The following is a 24,056-nucleotide window of genomic DNA, read 5'->3' on the forward strand; positions in this document are numbered from 1 at the left end:
GGGGAAGGACCCCTGCCCTTATTTGGAATGCTTCCAAGATAAGACGAGCCTGGACACCTTCCGAGCCGTTTACGACATCCCCGACGACGTTATCATTTCTCCAGTTCGAGGGAACCGAATAAGATACAGTGACGAACACGTCACCGTCCCCCTGATGGCAATCTCAGAAGGGGGCCTTCGGTTTCCGATGCACAGAGTTTTGAGAGAGATACTTCATCGTTTCAATCTCACTCCGTGCCAACTGAGCGTCAACTCCTACCGCATCATTCACTCGGTAATCGCCCTTGCCGAGGTGAAGATGTTTCGACTAGAAGCCTTTCACTTTTTTGAAAATTATATGATGTCGAGAAACGTTCGGTACTCTCGATACTACCTCTGTTCCCGGAGGAAGATGCAAAAGATCATTCCCGAGGGCATGTACGACTCGGAGAAGTGGGCTTCTGACTACGTCGAAGTTCGAGGAAATTTCCAATTCCCCGAACATGAATACGGTCAGTTTGAAATAGCCACACGCAGAGGAACGCCGAGTAAGAACACTTGTCCGTTATTTGAAATGTTTATTTCTGTTGCTCTGATTTCAGTTGTCAAAATTTAACTAACGATTTCATGCTTTTCTTCGGCAGATACCACCAAGATCAACAAGGTACTGTTAAGGGCGGCCAAAAGTTGCGGTCTTGCCGACTCCCTGCTCACTATCCCAGCGGAGGAAAGAGACGCCCCAACCATCCTCAAATATACAGCAACCTACGGCGGTCGGATCCGACGAAAGGTAACTGACGAGCCTGAGAAGTCCGAGGACATCCCACAAGAGCTCCAACCGAGCTTCGACAAACCCCTCCGAGGGTCAATCCGACTTCCAACCGAAGAAAAGACTTTCCTTGAACAACAAGAAGTTATGCCTCCGAGAAATATCAAGGAAGTTCTCCAGAAAAAGCTGGAGGAAAAAGAGAGGGAGAAGGCCCGACTGCAGAAGGCTGGAGGTGCAGCCGCTTCGGGCTCGGTCCCGAGCAAGAAAGTCCCACCTCCCCCACCCTCTAAAAAGCGACCACTGAGCGCTCCTCCTTCCCCGAAGGAACCATCTGCGAGCAAGAAGGTGAGGGCGGCCACTAAGGGAAAGGGCCGAGAAGTGGAGCACCCGAAGGAAGCCGCCGCAGAAGGAGAAGGGAGGGTGACTGCCTTCGACCTTGACACTCCATGGTGCCAAGCTTCATCACACTTTGCAAGAAACAGGTTCTCAAATCGGATAGCCTGAGGGAGGATCCCTCCCTGGCTTTCACTCTCCACTCGGGGCTAGCTTTGCCGAGGGATGTACAGAATCCCCCTTCTCTGAAAGCAGCCCTGAGTGAATACTACTATCACGTAGGAAGGGTAAGTAAATGCTTTTACACTTGCAAATTTGTTTTGTTTTTGCACAAATGCCTTATTTCGTCGGAATGACTTTCGTTTTGCTTTGTTTACAGGCCACCCAGTCCATAATGAGTGCCCAGCTTCATCTCACCGAATATGACAAGAAGTCAAAACTGCAAAAGCAGTCGGTGGAATACAACAAGGCCCTGGCCGAGGAGTACAAGAAGGGCTTGGAGCAATCCGAGCTCGTGAGGCAAAGCCTCGAGGTTCAGGTCGCCAATCAAAACGACCTCATCAAGGGGTTGCAGGAGTCTACCGAGCAGACCAGAGCCGAGGGCAAAGATGAGGGGCTGGCCGAGGGGAGAGCCTTGGGGAGGGAAGAAATGAAGGAGCAGATGGAGAAAGAGGTGCAGGGGCAGTACGAGAAAGGATACGCCCAGGCCGAAGAAGACGTGACCGATCAAATCCTTGAAGTGCAGGATGAGATCAAGGAGGCCCAGCACAAAGAGAGCTTTATGCTCGGCTACAACATGGGTCTCGACGATGCAGGCGTTGAAGCTGACGACGAGAGGAGGAGTCTGGTGGAAATACCACCCTTCGCCCCTGCCGAAGTTACAGCAGAGGAGACAACAGCTGATGCTGTCGACTCGACCACTCTACCAGCCCCAGCCGACGCTCCAATCCCACCGGCCCAAACCGACACTCCAACCCCACCAGCCCCAGCCGACGCTGCAGCGGATTAGATTTGTTCTTGTTTAGTTCTGTGTTTTTTTTTTTTTTTTTTTTTGCATATTTTTGAATATGGTTGGCTCCGAACAATGGGAACCCTGACGAACATTGAATGTAACTAAAACATGGAGAATTTCTTTTTGAATGACAATCGTTTATTCGTTCGGTATGGATGTTGTTTCCAAGTATATAAATATTTGCCAAGTCTTTTTATTCGGTATATACATCATAACTCAGAAATTTTCGAAATCTGTTCATTCGGAAGGACTATTTATGTGACTGAAGTTAATAAGAGATGAACTCAGGTTTACCCATATAGTAGCCCCCTGCCCTATTGTATTACTAGAGAAATAGAATAAGGCAGTAGGATGGGAAAACTGAACCGAAAGAGTGATCATGGTTTCGAGAGTGTCACCCGAACGAAAAAATGGCTTCGAGAACAAACAAATTATCATGGGCTTCGAGAATTTCACCCGAATAAACAAATGGCTTCGAGAACGTAAACCAAACAATCAAACTAGCATGGGCTTCGAGAATTTCACCCGAACAAAAGATGTTATCGGGGCTAGATGAAATACCCCATATACAAGAATAAAAATAAAGCAGAAGAGGTCAAATGGGGAATGCCAACACTAGCCATGGAATTTTCTCAGTTTTTGAGCATTCCACGGATTGGCGATTGGCGTTCCATCCATCTCAGCAAGCTTATAAACACCGTGCCCGATCTTCTCCACCACTCGGTAAGGGCCTTCATAGGGATCCTTCAGCTTGGTCAACTTTGTCGCTTCGGTAACCATCCGAAGGACTAAATCCCCGACGTTGAATGGTCGAGCACGAACATTGCGGTTGTAGCCCCTTGCAACTTCTTGCTGGTACGCGGCGTGCCGAAGGTTAGCATTGTCACGTAGTTCTTTGGCTAAATCTAACTCGGTACCCACAAGAGCACTGTTGTCGATAGGGTTAAAATTCTCCGTCCGAACTGTAGGGATCATAGTAGATAAAGGGAGGACAGCCTCCATACCGTAGGCCATAGCGAACGGAGTACGGCCGGTGGACCGCCGAGGTGTTGTTCGATAGGCCCACAAGACGTGTGGAAGCTCTTCCACCCACTTACCGAGCTTCCGATCCAGACGGCGCTTCAGCCCCCGAGTGATTGTCTTGTTCGATGCTTCGGCTTGTCCATTACCTTGAGGATATGCCACCGAGGAATTTTGGATGGTAATGTGGCGCTTCGCATAAAAAGCTTTGAGAGCGGAGGCAACAAATTGGGAGCCATTATCAGAAAGGATGGCGTACGGTACGCCGAACCTGGAGATAATGTGCTTCCAAATAAAGCGTTCCACGTCCCCGGCGGTGGTCTTGATCATGGGGGAAGCTTCTACCCACTTGGTGAACAAATCTGTGGCAGTGAGCATGTACTCAAATCCTCCAGGCGCCTTCGGCATCTTGCCAACTATGTCAAAAGCCCAAACCGCAAACGGCCACGGACTGGTGATCATTTTAAGGGGGAATGCAGGTTGGTGGATGAGAGATGCTTGCTTTTGACACCGAACACAGAGCTTTACGTATTCTTCGGATTGTTTGACCATCTTCGGCCACCAATAGCCTTGTGTCAGGGCACGCTGTGCAAGGGACCGTCCTCCTGAGTGAGCCCCACAGCTACCCGAATGAAGTTCCTCCAAAACGGCTGGCACAAGGTCGTCGTGGACGACATGCAGATCGGGGCCAGTGAAAGTCCGTCGGTAGAGATTGTCATTCGGTCCCAAGAAAAAATTGGCGGCTCGGCAACGGATTTTGTACGCTTCGCGCTTGTTCGTCGGTAGCACTTGATTCTTCAGGTAAGCAACCACAGAATCCAGCTGGCTTGGGCCGAGGGCGATGGCCATAACCTGTTCAGACGGCTTTTCGAAGCTCGGTTTGGGGACCTCGTCAAAGGTGATGGTGCGACTACCCGAGGTCTTGTAAACTGAAGCAAGACCTGCAAGGGCGTCAGCATGGGCGTTATGCTCCCGAGCGATCCACTCCACTTCTACGCGTCCAAATCTTCCGAACAAAGCTAAGACGTGGCTCACGTAAGCATTCATACGTTGATCTTTGGCTTGATAATCGTCGTTTAAATGCCCCACAATGAGCTGAGAGTCACAAAAGACATGAACCGAATCCGCATCCAGCCGAAGAGCAAGTTGGAGGCCTGCAATTAGAGCTTCATATTCCGCCTCGTTGTTCGTCGCCGTGTACCCAATTGAAACCACGCTTTCATGAACAGTCCCGCTGGGTGAGACAAGGACGATGCCTGCACCAGCTCCATGAACATTAGAAGCTCCATCGACGGTCAGTCGCCAAGCGTCGCCGGAGAAGAGCTTCCATTGTCGTTTGGGTTTTTTGCGTCCGAAGGAATACCGAGCACGGAGTGGTTCGGTTTGACAGACGGACGGCCCTTCCAAAACTTCTTCTTCTTGAATCCGAGCTTCATCAGCAGTAGTTGCCAGGGCATTGGCCTCGTCTTGTAAGCCGGGAGTGAGTTCGGCAAAGAAGTCGGCCAAGACTTGCCCTTTGATAGCTGTCCGAGGCTCGAATTGGATGTCGAAGTTGGCCAAGTCTTGAGAGAATTTCAGGATTCGGCTCGACGTGTCCGTTTTCCAAAGAACAGCTTTGAGAGGAAACTCAGTGAGGACCACAATCCTATGGGATTGAAAGTAGGGCAGGAGGCTCGTTTTAGCAGAAACGAGAGCCAATGCTAACTTTTCCATAGGCAGATACCTCGTCTGAGAATCCGTCATCGTTTTACTGGAATAGAAGATCGGTTGATGGTCCATCCCCTCTCTCCGAACAAGAACCGCGCTCGTTGCATGGTCGGAAATGGCAAGGTAAAGATAGAGATCTTCATCGGGCAGGGGCTTGACGAGCAAAGGAGCGTGAGATAGGTATCGCTTTAAAGATTGCAGAGCTTGCTCGCATTCCTCTATCCATACAAACCTGCGTCGGCTTGTTGTGATTGCTCGGAAGAACGGGCGGCAGAGATCGCTCGAACGTCGAATGAAACGGTTCAAGGCAGCAACCATCCCCGTGAGCCGCTGTACCTCTTTAATTGTCCTTGGAGCTCGTAGCCGCTGCACAGCCAAAATTTGGGTAGGATCAGCTTCAATTCCTCGGCGACTCACCATGTATCCTAGGAATTTCCCCGAGCTAACGCCGAACGCACACTTCTCGGCATTGAGACGTAGCTTCCTATGTTTTAGAACAGCAAAGACCTCTCCCAGATCTCGAAGGTGGTCCCGAGCGAACATGCTCCTGCAAACCAAATCGTCAATATAAGCTTCTACTTTTACGCCGAGCATGCCAGGAAACATCTTCGTGATGGAGCGTTGGAAAGTGGCGCCTGCATTCTTCAAGCCGAACGGGACAACCTTGTAGCAGAAGGTTCCCCGAGGCGAGATGAAAGCCATTTTTTCCTGATCTTCCGGATCCAGAGCGATTTGATGGTAGCCCCGATACGCGTCCCTGAAGCTTAAGCGCTCGCATCCTGCCGTTGCGTCTACCATCTGCTCAATCCGAGGAAGTGGAAATCGATCCATGGGGCAGGCGTCATTGAGGTTCGTGTAATCGACACAGACCCTTAGTTTCCCATTTTTCTTCGGGACTACCACTGGGTTGGCAAGCCAGGTGGGGTATAGCACTTCCCGAATGACGCCAGCTTCCAACAGTTGATTCACCTCTGCTATCACAGCTTCGGTGTGTGCGGCCGACGAGCGTCGGACTTTTTGCACAACCGGTCGCCTATTCGGATCTACATTCAATGAGTGCATGGCGAACGAAGGGTCCACGCCCGACATGTCTTGTGGTGTCCAAGCAAAGACCTCTATGTTTCTCATCAGGAATTGATACATCTCCTCACGTTCGTCCATGCTCAATGAACTCCCGATCAAAAAATATCTTCCTTCTTCCCCAGGAATGGAAAAACGTATTAGCTCCTCGGCTGACCGTTGTTCGGCAAGTACACCAACATCCTCAATCACTGGGATAGGAGCGGCAGCCACGCATTGTACCTCCATGCAGCTCTGTTTGTTCGTTACAGTGCTGATGTAGCATTTCTTGGATTGGATTTGATCGCCTCGCAGGCTTTCCTGTCGTCCGTTCCATCCGACGAATTTGACCACCTGGTGATATGTTGAAGCAACCGCTTGCATTTCGTGTAGCCAGGTTCGGCCAAGAATGACGTTGTACGGACTTGGCGAAGCGACCACCACAAATTCGATCTCCAGGATGCGTGATCCAGCTCGCACAGGGAGGGTAGTCAGGCCGAGTGGCCAAACCGGGGCTCCCATAAAACTGACAAGGGGAGCTGACGCTGTCCGAAGTTGAGCGGGAGATAATCCGAGGCTCTGATAAGTAGAGAAAAACATGACATCGGCCGAGCTTCCCTGATCTATCAATACCCGTTGTACGGTTGATTTTTCAATGGCAATAGTGACGACGAGGGCATCTGCATGTGGAAGTTGCACTCCTTTTAAGTCGTCGGAAGAAAAAGTTATGGTACCGCCGAAGCTCGGATCTTCCCATTTTCGCTTTCCCGAAGCTCCCACGTTGCAGACTGACGTAGAGGCGACAGCCCTGTCAATTTCTGAACGAAGTTCGGCCGCCCTTCCTTCGGATACTAGCCCTTGTATCACGCTTACGAGATTGCCAACAAGAGGGGGAGGTGGAGGAAGTGGATTTTGCCGAACGTCGATCCACTAATTGAGGTGACCGGCAGCTGCTAGCTCTTCTAGATACCTTTTGAAAGGTGGGCATTGCGTGGTGTAATGGCCACGTTCCTTATGATACGTGCACATCCCCGGTCCGCTTCCGACGGTGCCTAAGAGTACTGTTGGCCAAACAAAGAACGGCAATTTGCCAATGATGTTAAGAAGTTTATAAATAGGTTCAGTGAATACCGTACGTTCGGCGACGTATTCGTCCGGTCGGGGTTCTCTTTTCGTTTGTGTCCAGGATTGTGGTTGAGGGTGCTGCGGGGGTCGGCCCTTGTTGTTCGACTTGTTCGAGGCCTGGCCCGAGCTACCCTGGCTTCCTTGCCCTTGGCGAACGTTCGATACCTGCTTCTTCGGCCCTATCGTTTTGGCAGGTTCAGCCTTTGATGTATGTCGCTCGGCCATTGCTTCTTCGTGAACGCAATCTTTCTCGATTATTGTCATGAGCTCCCCCATTGTCTTAGGTGGATTTCGTGAGACGTCACGAAACATTGCCGAGGTTGGGTCCAATCCATTCATGAAAGACTCGGCTGCTACCCCTTGATCACAGTCGGGAATAAGGTTATAGACTTCCCAGTAACGCTCGGTATAGAGTCGCAGTGTTTCTCCCGCCGTTCTTCGCATGTTCACCAGCATCGATAATGTCTTCGGTTGAATGTTGCTGGTGACGAAGCGTTTGCTAAACTCCAATTCTAGCTCGTTAAAGCAAGAAATGGATTTGGGCTTCAACTGATTGTACCATAACATGATCGGTTCACTGAGAGTGAGCGGGAAGATTTTACACATAAGAGCGTCAGAAAAGTTATGGAGGCTCATGGTTTGCCTGAAGCGACAAACGAACGCGACTGCGTCTTCTTTTGCCTCATAGCGCTTCAGCTTCGGCATGACGAATCTGTCTGGCGGCCGCTCTTGTTGAATAGCATCCACGAAGGGGGAAGCCTTTGCCTTCCCGAGCTTCGAATTGTCTTCGGCCTGCCCTTCGGCTGCGATCTGCGGGGCGATAGGGGGAGGAACATTAGTATGCCGCTCCGGAGTCTTTCTTTTTTCCCGCCGTTGGTGCCGACGGTGCTCCTCTTTTTCCCTCGGTCGTGGAGCAGCTAGCGTTAAGTGCGCATGTGCCTCCCTCAAGCTCGTCAATGGGGCGTTCCGAGGTTGAAGAGCCGGGTCGATGGGTTGGTACACGGTTGGCAGGCCCGTGAATTGATCGTAGAGGATAATCGTATTATCGTGCTCCGAACGGTTTCCTCTGCTTTCTGTTCGGTGTCGACTGCCAGAGTTGGCGGAGTGTCGCCCATCGTGACGTTCGGAATCATGTCGCGATTGAAATGAATATTCCCGATTGCTACTGGTATGGGGTCGCCGAGGTGGATCATTTAAGTCCACGGGCCTCTTCCCACTTTTCTGACTCATCCTTCGTTCGGAACGGTGTTCTGTTCGGACAGAGTCGCCTCCCCTATTGGTTCCTGCCGTGGAGCCCGTTGCCGAGGATCTAATACTCCCGGCTCGAATGATGCTTGTCAGCCGAGGTCGTGAAACCCCCTGATCGAGGCGCTCAAAGACGTTTCGTCGGTAACGGCCGTTTGGGCTGGGCGAGACGGTCTACTTCGTTTGTGGGATCTCTTCGGTCGACTGGGCTCGGCATGATGTTCGTTTGCAGGGGTTACGGCCAACCCTCCGTCCCGCTCCTCCAGCCGCTGTTGCAGCATGGCAATAACCGCTGCCTGACGTTTTTGTTCGGCCAAGGCGATATCCAACTCGGTCGGTGGAAAAGAAAGTTGGCGGGCTACATGTGGAACCGCCCTAGCCATTTGACGGGGCTCAAGGTTGATAGATCCGTAGCCCTCCAACCCAAGGGTAAAGTTCTCTGGGCCCGGAGGTGAGAGATGCTGAGCCATTTGTTCCGTGCAAATATGAAGAGCAAACAGGATCTGAGATGAACAAAGGCCCTCAGCTAACTATGAACGCGAAGAACACAAAGAACACCCCGAAAGTTGTTTTCAGAAAGTTCCCCAGCGGAGTCGCCAATTGTGGGGGCGTGATTTCTTCGTGCTCCTTCTGGTGCGGCCGCCTCCGAATGTGGGACCGTGAATGCTAACGCCGGTTTTGATGTACCTGCAGAACCGGAGGGGGCTGTTCCTCCGGGAAGAAGCTCCGATGATTAAGTCAGTAGGTGGAGAGAAGTTTAGTAAGAACAATATGTTGGAGAGAAAGAAGTGTTCTTTTAGATTAGATTTTTTTGGATCCCTCTCTCAATGGTCATTCTTCTCTATTTATAGGCAAAGAGGTGAAGTGCTGAGCAAGTTGGCCATACTTTCCACGTGTCACGTTCTGCTCGGTTGGCGCCTTCTAGCAGGGCCAGTTAATGAACACCACTTCCCTAGTCTTTCAGAACCACATGGGTTGATGTCAGAATGGTCACATCGTTCAGAGATGTCATTTCGAATGTCTGAGAGGACAGCTTTCTTATCAGTAGATATTTATGGAAAGTTCCACAATTATCTCCAGGTTCGGCGGGACCCACGTCCGGCATGCGAATTATCCGAGCGTAGGATATCCCGGCCGAAGCACACCCTAGCCGAACAAACGGAAGTTCGTACCCGTGCGCCCGATAAGACCCCGAGCGACTTTATGTGTCGTACGTTCGGATATAGCCTATAATTGTTCGGTGAAGTACTCGTGGTCCTGTCTATCCTTCGGTCCAGCCGATGTCCAAACTTATTTACAAGTGAACTATGATAGCTTCGATGATGGGTCAAACAGCATATGAACCCTCATCCCCCCTTTTGGACCTTGTGAACCTTCGGATATTTCGGCCCCCTACAAAATATATATGAATTTTGTGTTTCTAAACTTAAGTCCATAAAAAAGTCAAACCAAAAGACAGGACGACTATTCGCAGCTCCGTATTTTCTCTCTTAACCCGTTAAAAATTTTCAATTATACTCGACAGTTAGTTACCGAAATTTAGATATATTTTCAGCATACAATTACCGAAATATAATATTTTTTTCAACAACTATTTATCGAAAATGTATGTTCGGCAGTTAATTACCGAAGGTTGAATATATTTTCGACATGTAGTTAATCTTGTTTTCAACAGCTATTTACCGAAATGTTATGTATGATTCAACAACTATTTACCAAATGTAGTGGGCTAAGGGAGAAAATACAAGACTGCGAATAGTCGCCCCCACAAACAAAAGCCAAACCATATATATATATATATATATATATATATATATATATATATATATATATATATATATATATATGTAAAGTTCTTTTCAGGTCCGGACGCCTTATGGTCCGGACTGTCCGGACCTTGCATTTTTCGATCGAATTTCGATGATCCGAGCCGCTCAAAGTGATCAGAACGTGATTTTAAGGGTACTTACGTGAAATCAGCAAAAAAAATGATCGGGAAGGGCTTGATTCGAACAATTTTTTATTGAACGGTTCAGTAAAAAACTGCTCGGATCAAGCCCTTCCCGATCATTTTTTTTGCTGATTTCTCACGAGTACCCTTAAAATCACGTTCTGAACACATTGAGCGGCTCGGATCATCGCAAATCGATCGGAAAAGGGAAAATTCGGACCATAAGAAAATCCGGACGATTGGACCTGAAAATTACTGTATATATATATATATATATATATATATATATATATATATATATCTTTATTGTTGTCAATTACAAATTTTTCCCTATAATTGTGTTTAGTACATAGTTGCCCCTGTTAGAATATCTACAAACCGAATATTGAACTAAATTGATGCCTACTATCTTTTAAAAAGTCAACTTGGCTTTTTGTTTCGTCCTTATTTGCATTGTTTTCGCATTTGTTAATTTTGTGTCAGTTTTTTGTGAACTATTGGTTCGTCTCTCAATTAGATAAATCAAAAAAAGTAAAGAATTGTGACTATTACCCTTTTTTTTTTCCGGAAATCCAAGAAAGAGCCTAAAAGGCCCAAATTGTCTCGACGAGAGGAGTCAGAAAAGTAAAAAATTACTCCACCCAAGTGTTTTTTAAAATATCCAAGTAAAAACCCAAAAGGTCCATAACTTTTTTGATTCTTCTAGTCGAGTAGAACATTATTAAACAAAAGTTTGACACAAAACTACGGAGTAACAAATTATACACAAAAAATTTAAATGAAAACAAAACAAAAAGGCAAGTTAAACTAGGCCTGAGTTAATAAGTTGTTAATGAGAAACCATACTTGGTGAGATGGTTTGCTCATGCCCACCTCTGTGGAGCCCAAGGTTCGAGTCCACGAGGAGTGGGGTCTGGGATTTCAGGGTTATGGATAATCTCTGAGCCGCTCGTTGACGAACTTTTTACTAACCCCGTTAACTATAAAATATGAAAAAAAAAAAAAGTTGTTAATATAGTATCATCGAGAAGCCTACTGTACCCATAAACAATTGGCTTCTAAGAGCATCCACAATATAATAATCAAAATTGGATAATTAAAAGTTGCCATATTATCTTTTAGTTATTCATTTACGACATTACTAAGGTTCGCAATGTAGATGTCCATAATGTAATAATAAAAATTGGATAACCAAAACTTACCACATCAACTTTTCAAACTACAAAATTCTAAAAAATAAAAACTGTGATAATAATTTGAATAGTTTTTTTGAAAAAAAAAATTTATAAAAAAAACAGTTTAGTGAAAAACTTTTTTCTTTAAAAGTAAACAATTTAAAAAAAAACTGTTTTGTGTAAAAACGGTTTTTAAAATATTTTTTTTTAAGTTTTTAAAAATTATTTTTTGAAAACATTTTTGAGAGAGAGAGAGAGAGAGAGAGAGAGAGAGAGAGAGAAAAGGGAAGAAAGAAGGTTTTGTTTAATGATAGGTGTACCTGATTGAGAAAATATGAGGACCATTAGATTTCATTATTGGCCAAAGATTGTTAGTTTTGATTATTCAAAGGCCAAAATTTGATGAGTTGTTAAAAGATTGTTAAGTTTGGTTATTGCAATGTGAACACTTTTTTGAGCAAACATTATTAACTTTAGCAACTTTTTTATTTTGATTATTACATTGCGGATGCTTTAAATAGAGTAACTTTTTTTGTTTTAGTGCTAAGGATACGATGTCTATTACAAATTTACACTACAAGAAAAATGAAAATTGGTGACGAAAAAGTGGCGACGAAATTTAATTTTGTCACTAGATGAGTATATTTGGCGACGAAAAAATAAATTTGTTACTGTTTTAACAACTTCCGTGACAAAATAATTTTGTTGCCAATTATACTTGTTTAACGACAAAAAAATATTTTTGTCACCAAAGGGTACCCATTTGGTGATGAAATACATTTTTCGTCACTGAAAGCTTAAAAAAGGTGACAAAATTATTTTTCGTCACCAAAGATAATCATTTGGTGACAAAATATATATTTTGTCGCCAAATGAGACCAATTTAGTAACGAAATATTTTTTTCGTCACCAAGTGCTTAACTTTGGTGACGAAAAATAATTTCGTCACTATTTTAATGCTTTCAGTGATGAAAAATATATTTCGTCATTAAATGGGTACCTTTTGAGACGAAATTTATGAATTACGCTTTGTCACTAAATATATTTTGGACATAACACTTTACTAAAAACTCCGATTGAGATAATTTAAATTGGGTTTGAACAATAACTCAATTGCCTACAACTTTCATATTTATCAAAATTGCTAATTTAATGTTTAAAGGTTCAAAATTACATTCGAAATATATTTTCATGTTAAACATATATTTTATATATTAGATATTTCAAATATTTATTGAAAAGTGTGTGTGGTATACTTGGTAGGGGTTTATGCGAAAAACTCAAGGAACTCGGTTTCGAAACCCTGTAGGAGCAAGAAAAAAGGATTTTTTTCCCATATGAAAACGTGTTTTGCAACGAAAAATTTCGTCACCGATTTCTTATATTGGTGACGAAAATTTTCATCACCGATGTAACCCATCGGTGACGAATTTTTTCGTCGTCAAACAGCATAATAAGTGAGGAAAAAAATTTCGTCACCAATTATTCACATTTTGGTGACGAAATATTTCGTCATCAAAAGACACTATAGGTGACGAAAAATAGATTTCGTCACCAAGTAGGAATCCTCGACAACCTTTAGTTGACAATTTTTTTTCGTCACCAATATTATTTGTGACGAAAAACATGCAATTTGTGACGATTTTCATTCGTCACCCAATGTAATTTTTCTTGTAGTGGTAGAAAGGAAAATTCTAAAATCAGCCTACTAGGCTGACAATATTAAATATGTAAATGTGTATTAAAGGGTATAAAAGTGCATAAAAATATATATTTTCCTTGTCTTTTAATACTGGGCTGACAATAGCAAGATCGTTTTTAAAAAAAATAAGAAGCTTGGGGTATTTAATTCCTACAAAGTCTTCTTGTAATTGAAATGACAACAAACCAGGTGCAACAGATAGAAATAGAAATTAAACCCAACAAAAAAATATTTAGAGCTTAATTCCAAGAGGTTGGCCAAGTGGTCTTGGCCTGAGACTTAGGTATTTTCTTTATCCTAAGGTTTCAAGTTCGATTTTCCTTGCCAATAACTCTTGAGGTCACCTTACCCTCACGCGTAAATGTGTGAAACGGTTGTGGGAAAGGCTGTAAAGATTATATTGAGGTGAGCGCAAGCTAGCCTGTGGGGGTGGATTTCTTTGTGATCCTTCCTAAATAGCTGTTTCCGTGAGTGGAGCCGTGAGAGTGAGCGCCGGTCTTGGTGTACCTGCAGAACCGGAGGGGGATGTTCCTCCGGGAAGAAACTCCGACGAACTTGTCAGTAAGTGGAGAAGAGAAGAAGTTTAGTGAGAAAAAATATGCTAGTAGAGGGAAGAGAGTGTAGTTGTTCAAGAGTTTTGAGCCCCTTTCTTAGTGGTGTTACTCTTCTATTTATAGGCGAAAGGGGTAGAGTGCTGAGCAAGTTGGCTCTACTTTCCACATGTCGCGTAATGCTCGGATGGCGTCCTGCAGCAAGGTCATTTAATGAACACTACTTCCCAAGTCTTACAGAGCCACATGGGTCGATGTTAGAAAGGTCACATCGTTCAGAGATGTCACTTCGAATATCAGAAAGGACAGCTTACTTATCACAAGATATTTCTGGAAGGTTCCATAACTGCCTATACTCGGTGGAGCTCATTTCTGACATACGAAGAATCCCCGAGCATATGGTGTTCTTTCCGAAGAACAACACAGCCGAACAAAGGGACATTCCGAGCGCTTGGGAAGGGTTACCGAGCGAACTCAAGTATATGTACATTCGGATAGGGCACACGACGTTCGGAAAGAACCACGGGGACCTGTCTATCCTTCGGATAACTGATGACGCAACGGGCCGGAGCTCATCCCCATTTTACAGATGAACTGAGACAGCTGGGCGATGGGATAGCGTGAACCTTTATCCTCTTTGCTGAACTTTATGAACCTTCGGATATTTCGGCCCCCTACAATAGCCCATCAACTCTTGCTTTTCTTGCTCGGATGAAAAGGAGGAGTTGAATAGAAGCTGGCCAAACAGGAAGTAGCTCCGAAGAACGAATGACTGGAAGAACTGTTGAAGTTGAACGGATAAAAATGTTTGGAACTTGTGGATATGTGTTTGCAGCTTTCATTAAATGGTTCTGTAACCGCCGATTTCAAACGATGTCAGGTGTCACGATTTCATTGGGTGGTGGTACGGTACGTTTCATTCTCGCCACGTGTCCCTCATCGAGCGTTACATCAATCTCTCACCCAAATCCAACAGTTAGGGTTTGAGTTCGCTTTGAATTCTGAGCTCAGTATAAAAGGACGGTGGAAGGAGAGAGAAAATTACTTTCACCACCATTCTCGATCGCCTTCCCTGTTCAAGCGCCACTTCAAACCAAAAATCGCCAGAGATCTGCAGATTTGAAGGTTTTGATCACAGATTTCTCTTGATTTTCAGGTATTTTTTCAAGTTCTTTCATCTGTTGATGCATTTTGATTATTTTCGAGTGCTTTTGCCCCCTCTAAGTTGGTTTTTTCCTTTTCGTTTGGGCTGAAACCATCGCCTGATTCCGCAGATGTTCACGTGTTCTTCCGAACACACGTTCGTCTTCAAATCGTGTTCTTCCGAAGACGATGGTACCTTTAAGTAGGAGCTTTTCCCAAAGGAATATTCATTTAAGAAGCTTAGTGATTCGTATTAAGCTTCTTAATCAATGTTTTTCCATTGGAGAAGCTTAGGGCTCCCGACCCTGTCCCTGAACGGTAGGAATCCCTTCTTCGGAGGATCTTCTGAAGGGCGCTCGTTCGGGAAATAACCGAGCAAACCTTAGGTCTCTCAGAACAACATAGAACACCGAACATAGGCACGTAGACTCCTGGCCATGCAAATCGCTAACGGTCTCATCCCCTGCACTGATTTGTTTCTAGGTATGGAATCTTCGAAGTCAACCTCTTCGGGCGAATCTTATCGGTCGGTGGATATCGGAGCTTCGGATTTTGGTAGATCTGATCCAGAATTAGCCGAAGCTATAAAAGATTTCGCCCAGAACTACCGAACGGGGTCAAATGGCAGGGTCCCTGAAGGAATAGAGGGAATCGACTACCCCGCCAGGGTGACTCCTCTCCGAACAATGGGGCCAGACCCCAACATTATAGATATAGATGAGTCATCGTCCGAAAGGGAGCTTCCTCATGACGAAGCAGAAGAGGGAGAGGACGCCGAGGGGGCTGACGGGGCCAAGTCGAAAAAAGAAACCTCAGTCGCTTCGTCAAGCCGTACGAACGAGGGAGCGGGCATCGTAGGGGAATCTTCGTCGCAACCTTCGAAGGCGAAGAGAAAATTGTTCCCCTGGACCCCGACGTAATTCCCGACCGAACGGGGAGGGATCCCTGCCCCTACTTGGAGTGCTTCCAAGACAAGAAGAGCTTGAGCCTCTTCCGAGCCGTATACGACGTCCCCGACGATGTCGTTATCACACCGGTTCAAGGCAACCGAATAAGATACAGTGACGAACACGTCACCGTTCCCTTGATGGCAATCACAGAAGGGGGCCTTCGGTTCCCGATGCACAGAGTTTTGAGAGAGGTCCTTCACCGTTTCAATCTCACTCCGTGCCAGTTGAGCGTTAACTCCTACCGCATTATTCACTCGGTAATCATCCTTGCTGAGGTAAAGATGTTCCGACTCGAAGCCTACCATTTTTTTGAAAATTACATGATGTCGAGAAACGTTCGGTATTCTCGGTACTACCTCTGCTCCCGGAGGAAGATGCAAAAGATCATTCCCAAGGGCATGTATGACTCGAAAAAATGGGCCTCCGACTACGTCGAGGTTCGGGGAAATTTCCTATTCCCCGAACAAGAGTACGGCCAATTCAAAATCGCCACACGAAGGGGAACTCCGAGTAAGAATAGTTGTCTATTTTAATGCTATTCCTTCTGTTGTTCTGATTATACTTATCAAAAATTTAATTAACGATTTTGTGTGCTTTTCTTCAGCAGATACCACCAAGCTCAACAAGGTATTGTTAAGGGCGGCGAAAGGTTGTGGTCTTGCCGATTCCCTACTCACCATCCCAGCAGAGGAGAGAGACGCCCCAACTATCCTCAAGTACAAAGCTACCTACGGAGGTCGGATCCGAAGAAAGGTGACTGAAGAGCCTGAGCAGTCTTTTGACGTTGAATCCGAGGATATCCCAGAAGAGCTTCGGCCGAGCGTCGACAAACCTCTCCGAGGGACGATCCGATTACCTACCGAGGAAGAACCCTTTGGCGAACAAGAAGACATGCCTCCAAGGAACATCAAGGAAGTTCTCCAGAAAAAACTGGAGGAAAAAGAGAAGGAGAAGGCCCAGCTTCGGAAGGCTGGGGCCCCAAGCGCTTCGGGCTCGGCTCCAAGTAAGAAAACCCCACCCGCCCCTCCCTCCAAAAAACGACCACTGAGCGACCCTCCTTCTCCGAAGGAACCTCTTGCCAGCAAAAAGACAAAGGCGGCTTCGAAGGGGAAGAGCCAGGAGGTTGAGCTTCCCAGGAGGTTGAGCTTCCGAAGGGAGCACAAACAGAGGGAGAGAGGGAGCTGGCTTCGGATCTTGACACCCCATGGGTGCCGAACTTCGTTACCCCCAGCAAAAAACAAGTACTAAAATCTGATAGCCTCAGGAAGGATCCCTCCCTGGCCTTTACCCTCCATTCGGGGCTGGCTTTGCCGAGGGATATACAGAGTCCCCCGTCTCTGAAAGCAGCCCTGAGCGAGTACTATTATCATGCTGGAAGATTAAGTGAATTTGCACTTATAATGATTATCTGTTGATTCGCTCTATTTCGTCGGAATAACTTTCATTCTGTTTTGTTTGCAGGCCACCCAGTCCATAATGAGTGCCCAACTTTATCTCTCCGAACAAGACAAGAAGTCAAAGCTGCTGAAGCAATTGGTAGAGTATAACAAGGGTGTTGCCGAGGAGTACAAGAAGGGCCTGGAGCAATCCGAGCTCGTGCGACAAGGCCTGGAAGTTCAGGTTACAAATTTGAATGACCTAATCAAGGGGTTGCAAGAGTCGGTCGAGCAAACGAGGGCCGAAGGAAAAGATGAGGGGCTCGCTAAGGGGAGAGCCCTTGGGCGAGAAGAAATGAAAAAAGAGATGGAAAAGGAGATGCAAGGGCAGTATGAGAAAGGGTATGCCCAAGCAGAGAAGGATGTGGCAGATCAAATTATTGAAGTGTAGGCCGAGATCAAGGAAGGCCAACACAAAGAGAGCTTCATGCTCGGATATAACAGTGGCTTGGACGATGCAGGGGTCGAGCCAGATGACGAAAGGAGGTCCTTGGTAGAGGTCCCGCCCCTGTCATCTACCGAGGCTGAGCATCCAATCGCTCATCCTTCTGAGACTGTGGATGCCGCCTCTGCTCCTGGTGAGCAAACGGAGTCTACCTCGGCCGTACCTGCTCCCGACGCCCAATAGATGATAATGTTTTTTTTTTTTTTTTTTGTTTGAAATATGGTTGGCTCCGAACGACTAGAACCTTGCCAAACCATTCAATGTAACTAAAACAGGTTGGAGGCCCTCAGTGAATGATTAACAATCTTCGTTTTTCGTTTGACCAAACTTGCAAATTGTCTTTTTGATCGGAATGGATTTATTGTGTCCATTGTGTTTCCAAGTAAAATTTTGCTAAGTCTTTCTGTTCGGATAGAGTTTATTGTGTAGCCTGTTCGGATAGAGTTTATTGTGTAGCCTAATGTAAGCCCCCTGGCTTAGTGGATGGTCAGTGAAAAACTGAGAATCCAGTAAGACAAACAGATGGGTACACAAATAATGAGGCAACGGCACCGAAGGTGAGAGTGGTTTGAAAAATTACTCCGAACGAACAAAACAGTAACCTACGAGAGTGTTTACCGAACACATAAAGCATCATGGGCTATGAGATGTTCAACCGAACAAACATATCATCATGGGCTTCGAGATTTTCACCCGAACTAAGGAACCATCGTGGGCTTCGAGATTTTAACCCGAACAAAGGAAGGGCTAGATGAGATACCCTAGTTACAAGAATAAACAGAAACAACTGAATAGGTAAAACAAACTTGCATTAAGGACATGACGCTCACAAGCGTATTTGCCGAACAAAAATGTAAATACAAGAGAAGAAAAATAAAAAGGCTGAGGATGCCAATACTAGCCATGGAATTTCCTAAGTTTTTGAGCATTCCATGGATTGGCAATTGGCGTTCCATCCATTTCAGCAAGCTTGTAGACACCATGCCCGATCTTCTCCACCACTCGGTAAGGTCCTTCATAGGGATCCTTCAGCTTGGTTAGTTTTGATGCTTCGGTAACCATCCGAAGGACTAAGTCCCCAACGTTAAATGGACGAGCGCGAACATTCCGGTTGTAGCCCCTTGCAAGTTCTTGTTGATACGCAGCGTGCCGAAGGTTTGCATTGTCACGTAGTTCTTCGATAAAGTCTAACTCGGCACCCACAAGTGCATTGTTGTCTACAGGGTTAAAATTCTCCGTGCGAGCTGTAGGGATCATAGTAGACAAAGGGAGGACAGCTTCCATACAGTAGGCCATAGCGAATGGAGTACGGCCGGTAGACCTCCAAGTGGTGGTACGGTAGGCCCATAAGACATGTGGAAGCTCGTCCACCCACTTACCAAGTTTTCGATCCAAACGGCGCTTCAGCCCTCGAGTGATGGTCTTGTTAGATGCTTCGGCTTGTCCATTACCTTGAGGATAGGCCACCGAGGAATTATGGATGGTGATGTGGCGCTTTGCATAAAAAGCTTTGAGGGCAGACGAGACAAACTGAGAGCCATTGTCAGAAAGGATGGCGTACTGTACGCCGAACCTTGAGATGATGTGCTTCCAAATAAAACGTTCCACATCACCTGCGGTGGTCTTGATCATTGGGGAAGCTTCAACCCACTTAGTGAACAAATCCGTGGCAGTGAGCATATACTCGAATCCCCCAGGCGCCTTTGGCATCTTGCCTACTATGTCAAAAGCCCAAACCGCGAACGGCCACGGACTAGTGATCATTTTAAGGGGGAAGGCAGGCTGGTGGATGAGAGATGCTTGTTTTTGGCACCGAACACATTGCTTCACAAATTCTTCGGATTGCTTAACCATCTTCGGCCACCAATAGCCTTGCGTCAGAGCACGCTGTGCAAGGGACCGTCCTCCTGAATGCGCCCCACAGCTTCCCTAATGGAGTTCCTCCAGAACGGCTGGCACAAGGTCGTCGTGGACGACACATAGATCGGGTCCAGTGAAAGTTCGTCGGTAAAGGTTGTCGTTCGGATCCAGGAAAAAATTAGCCGCTCGGCAACGGAGTTTGTACGCTTCGCGCTTGTTCGGTGGCAACACCTGGTTCTTTAAGTAATCAATCACTGGATCCAGTTGACTCTGTCCGAGGGAGATGGCCATGACCTGTTCACACGGCTATTCAAAGCTCAGTTTGGGGACTTCGTCAAAGGTGATAGTGCGACTGCCCGAGGTCTTGTAAATCGAAGCAAGACCTGCCAGGGTGTCAGCATGTGCATTATGTTCCCGAGCAATCCATTCAACTTCTACTCGGCCAAATCTTCCGAACAGAGCCAATACGTGGCTTACGTAAGCATTCATACGTTGATCTTTGGCTTGATAATCATCGTTTAAATGATCCACAATGAGTTGAGAGTCACAAAAGACATGAACCGAATCTGCATCCAGCCGAAGAGCAAGTTGGAGGCCTGCAATCAGAGCTTCATACTCCGCCTCGTTGTTCGTCGCCGGGTATCCAATCGAGACAACGCTTTCATGCACCGTCCCGCTCGGACACACGAGGACAATGCCCGCTCCAGCCCCGTGAATGTTAGAAGCTCCATCGACGGTCAGTCGCCAAGCGTCGCCGGAGAAGAGCTTCCATTGCCGCTTGGGTTTCTTTCATCCGAGGGAGTACCGAGCATGGAGTGGCTCCGCAGGATGGCTGGACGGTCCGTCCAAAACCTCTTCTTCCTGAATTCGAGCTTCTTCAGTGGCGGTGGCCAGGGCATTGGCCTCGTCTTGCAATCCAGGAGGGAGTTCGGCAAAGAAGTCGGCCAAGTCCTGACCTTTGATAGCTGTCCGAGGCTCAAAATGGATGTCGAAGTTAGCCAAGTCTTGAGAGAATTTCAGAATCCGGCTCGACGTGTCCGTCTTCCGAAGGACAGCTTTGAGAGGAAACTTAGTGAGGACCACAATCCTATGGGATTGAAAGTAAGGCAAGAGGCTCGTTTTAGCCGAAACGAGAGCCAATGCCAATTTCTCCATAGGCAGATACCTCGTCTGAGAGTCCGTCATCGTTTTGCTGGAATAGAAGATTGGTAGATGCTCCATCCCCTCTTTCTGAACAAGAACCGCGCTTGTTGCATGATCAGAAACAGGAAGGTAAAGATACAGGTCCTCATCGGGTAGGGGCTTGATGGGCAAAGGAGCGTGGGACAGGTATTGCTTTAAAGATTGCAAGGCCTGCTCGCACTCTTCGGTCCATACGAATCTGCGTCGGCTAGTGGTGATTGCTCGAAAAAACGGACGGCAAAGGTCTCCCGAACGTCGGATGAAGCGGTTCAAGGCAACCACCATTCCTGTAAGTCGTTGTACTTCTTTGATAGTAGTGGGAGCTCGGAGATTTTGCACGGCCTGGATCTGCGTGGGATCAGCTTCGATTCCTCGGCGGCTCACTATGTGACCGAGGAACTTCCCCGAACTGACACCAATCGCACACTTCTCAACGTTGAGGCGCAACTTCCGCCGCTTCAGAACAGCAAAGACCTCTCCCAAGTCCCGAAGGTGGTCCCGAGCAAACGTGCTTCTGCAAACCAGATCATCAATATAAGCTTCTACTGTTTTGCCGAGCATTCCGGGAAACGTCTTTGTGATGGAGCATTGGAAGGTTGCTCCAGCATTCTTCAGGCCGAACGGAACGACCTTGTAGCAGTAAATGCCCCGAGGAGAAATAAAAGCCGTCTCCTCCTGATCTTTCGGATCCAACGCGATTTGGTGATAACCTCGATAGGCATCCATAAAGCTCAAGCGTTCGCACCCTGCAATTGCGTCCACCATTTGCTCAATCTGAGGAAGGGGAAATCTGTCCATAGGACGAGCGTCGTTGAGGTTTGTGTAGTCAACACAAACCCTTAGTTTCCCATTTTTCTTCGGTACGACCACTGGATTGGCAAGCCAAGAGGGATATAAGACTTCCCGAATGACGCCTGCCTCCAACAGTTGATCCACTTCTGTCATTACAGCTTCGATATGTGCGGCGGACGAGCGTCGGACTTTCTGCACCACCGGCCGCTTACTTGGATCGACATTTAATGAGTGCATGGCGAACGAATGATCCACACCCGACATGTCTTGTGGAGTCCAAGCAAAAACTTCTATGTTCCTCATCAGGAAGTCATACATCTCCTCACGTTCGGCCACGCTCATAGAACTCCCAATTAAAAAATATCTTCCTTCGCCCCCAAGGATTGAGAAGTGTATTAACTCCTCGGTAGATCTTCGTTCGGCTGGCACTCCAACATCTTCGATTACAGGAACGGGAGTAGTTTCCACGCATTGCACCTCCATAGAGTTCTGTTTGTTCGTCACAGTGCTAATGTAGCACTTCTTTGACTGGATTTGATCCCCTCGGAGGCTCTCCTGACGTCCATTCCACTTAATAAACTTTACCACCTGGTGAAATGTTGAAGCGACTGCTTTCATTTCGTGCAACCAGGTTCGGCCGAGTATTACGTTGTATGGACTGGGAGAAGCGACCACCACGAACTTGATTTCAAGAACCCTTGATCCAACTCGCACGGGGAGAGTGATCAAGCCGAGTGGCCAAAAAGGGGCTCCAGTAAAACTGACGAGTGGAGTTGACGCTGTCCGAAGTTGAGCGGGTGATAATCCGAGGCTCTGGAATGTCGAATAAAACATCACGTCTGCCGAGCTTCCTTGGTCTATCAATACCCGATGAACAGTTGATTTTTCAATAGCAACAGTGACAACGAGGGCGTCCGTATGAGGGAGTTGCACACCTTTCAAGTCGTCGGATGAGAAAGTAATAGTATTGCCGAAGCTCGGATCCTTCCATTTTCGCTTTCCCGGAGCGCCAACGTTGCAAACGGATAAAGAAGCGACGGCTCTATCAATTTCCGAACGAAGCTCGGTAGCCCTTCCTTCGAAAACCAACCCTTGTATAACGCTTACAAGGTTGCCGATAACAGGGGAAGGTGGTGGAGGTGGATTGCGCCGAACGTCAATCCACTGATTTAGATGCCCCGCTGCTGCTAGCTCTTCAAGATACCGTTTGAAAGGTGGGCATTGCGTGGTGTAGTGGCCGCGCTCCTTGTGATACGTGCACATCCCTGGTCCGCTACCGACGGTGCCCAAGAGTACCATTGGCCAAACAAAGAATGGCAATTTGCCGATGATGTTGAGGAGTTTGTAGATAGGTTCGGTGAATACAGTATGCTCGGCAACGTACTCGTCTGGCCGTGGCTCCCTCGTCGTTTGTGGCCACGACTGCGGCTGTGGGTGCTGCGGAGGTCGACCCTTGTTGTTCGGCTTGTCAGTTGCTTGGCCTGAACTACCCTGGCCTCCTTGCCCCTGGCGAACGTTTGTTACTTGTTTCTTCGCCCCTGTTGTTTTGACAGGTTCTGGAGCCTTTGGTGTGTATCGCTCGGCCTATTTTTTTTTCATGAACGCAATCCTTCTCGATTATAGTCATGAGCTCTCCCATCGTCTTAGGTGGATTACGTGAGAGGTCACGGAACATTGCCGAGGTTGGATCCAACCCGTTCATAAAAGACTCTGCCGCAACTCCTTAATCACAGTCTGGAATAAGATTATAGACTTCCCAGTAGTGCTCGGTATAAAGCCGAAGAGTCTCTCCGGCCGCTCTCCGCATGTTCACCAGCATAGACAATGTCTTCGGTTGAATGTTGCTGGTGACGAAGCGTTTACTGAACTCCAACTCCAGCTCGTTGAAGCAAGAAATTGATTTGGGCTTCAACTGGTTATACCACAACATAATTGGCTCGCTGAGAGTGAGTGGGAAGATCTTGCACATAAGGGCGTCAGAAAAGTTATGGAGGCTCATAGTTTGTCTAAAGCGACAAACGAACGTGACTGCGTCTTCTTTCGCCTCATAACGCTTCAGCTTCGGCATGACGAACCTGTCCGGCGGCCGCTCCTGTTGAATAGCATCCACGAAGGGGGAAACCTTTGCCTTCCTGAGCTTCGAATTATCCTCTTGAACTGGGGTTTGCGGGACAATAGGGAGGGGAGCGTCAACGCGCGGCTCTGGAGTCTTTCTTCGTTCTCGTCGATGGTGCCGGTGATGCCCTTCTTTTTCCTTCGGTCGCCGAGTGGCTGGAACCGAAGGCGCACGCGCCTCTCCTCTTGAGCCTGCCAAGTGTGCATGCCGAAGTTGAAAACCTGGGTCGACGGGTTGATATATGGTCGGCAAACCCGTGAACTGATCGTACAAGACAATCGTATTATTGTGTTCCGAACGGTTTCCTTTGCTGTCCGTTCTGTGGCGACTGCCAGAGTTAACCGAACGCCGCCCGTCGTGGCGTTTGGATTCGTGTTGTGATTGTACCGAATATTCCCGGTTGCTGGTGGTACGTGTGCGCCGAGGTGGATCGTTTAAATCCACGGGCCTCTTTCCACTTCTTGGACTCATTTGTCATTCGGAACGGAATTGTGCTCGGGCTGA

The 24,056-nt window shown here is 47.0% G+C and overlaps 1 protein-coding gene across 1 annotated transcript; it reads right to left on the reverse strand.

Annotated features, from left to right (window-relative positions):
* Positions 1 to 2,708: 2,708 nt before the first annotated feature.
* On the reverse strand, positions 2,709 to 8,234 carry LOC131309421 (uncharacterized). The gene is made up of 4 exons (XM_058336061.1): positions 7,170 to 8,234; positions 4,865 to 6,809; positions 3,566 to 4,726; positions 2,709 to 3,475 (listed from the first exon to the last, which is right to left on the reverse strand). Exons 1-4 carry the CDS (start codon positions 8,232 to 8,234, stop codon positions 2,709 to 2,711), a joined length of 4,938 nt encoding a protein of 1,645 aa, XP_058192044.1.
* Positions 8,235 to 24,056: the final 15,822 nt, after the last annotated feature.

Source organism: Rhododendron vialii, chromosome 12a (assembly GCF_030253575.1).
Source record: "Rhododendron vialii isolate Sample 1 chromosome 12a, ASM3025357v1".
NCBI lineage: Eukaryota > Viridiplantae > Streptophyta > Magnoliopsida > Ericales > Ericaceae > Rhododendron > Rhododendron vialii.

Bases quoted from the DNA above. Each gene is read 5' to 3' on its own strand.
- LOC131309421 (XM_058336061.1), bottom strand. From the start codon at position 8,234: ATGAGTCAGAAAAGTGGGAAGAGGCCCGTGGACTTAAATGATCCACCT. The intron at 6,810-7,169 runs GTATCGAACGTT...CACCTCAATTAG, and splicing joins CGATAGGGCCGAAGAAGCAG to TGGATCGACGTTCGGCAAAA. The intron at 3,476-3,565 runs GTCCGTGGCCGT...TCACTGCCACAG, and splicing joins CCCCCTTAAAATGATCACCA to ATTTGTTCACCAAGTGGGTA.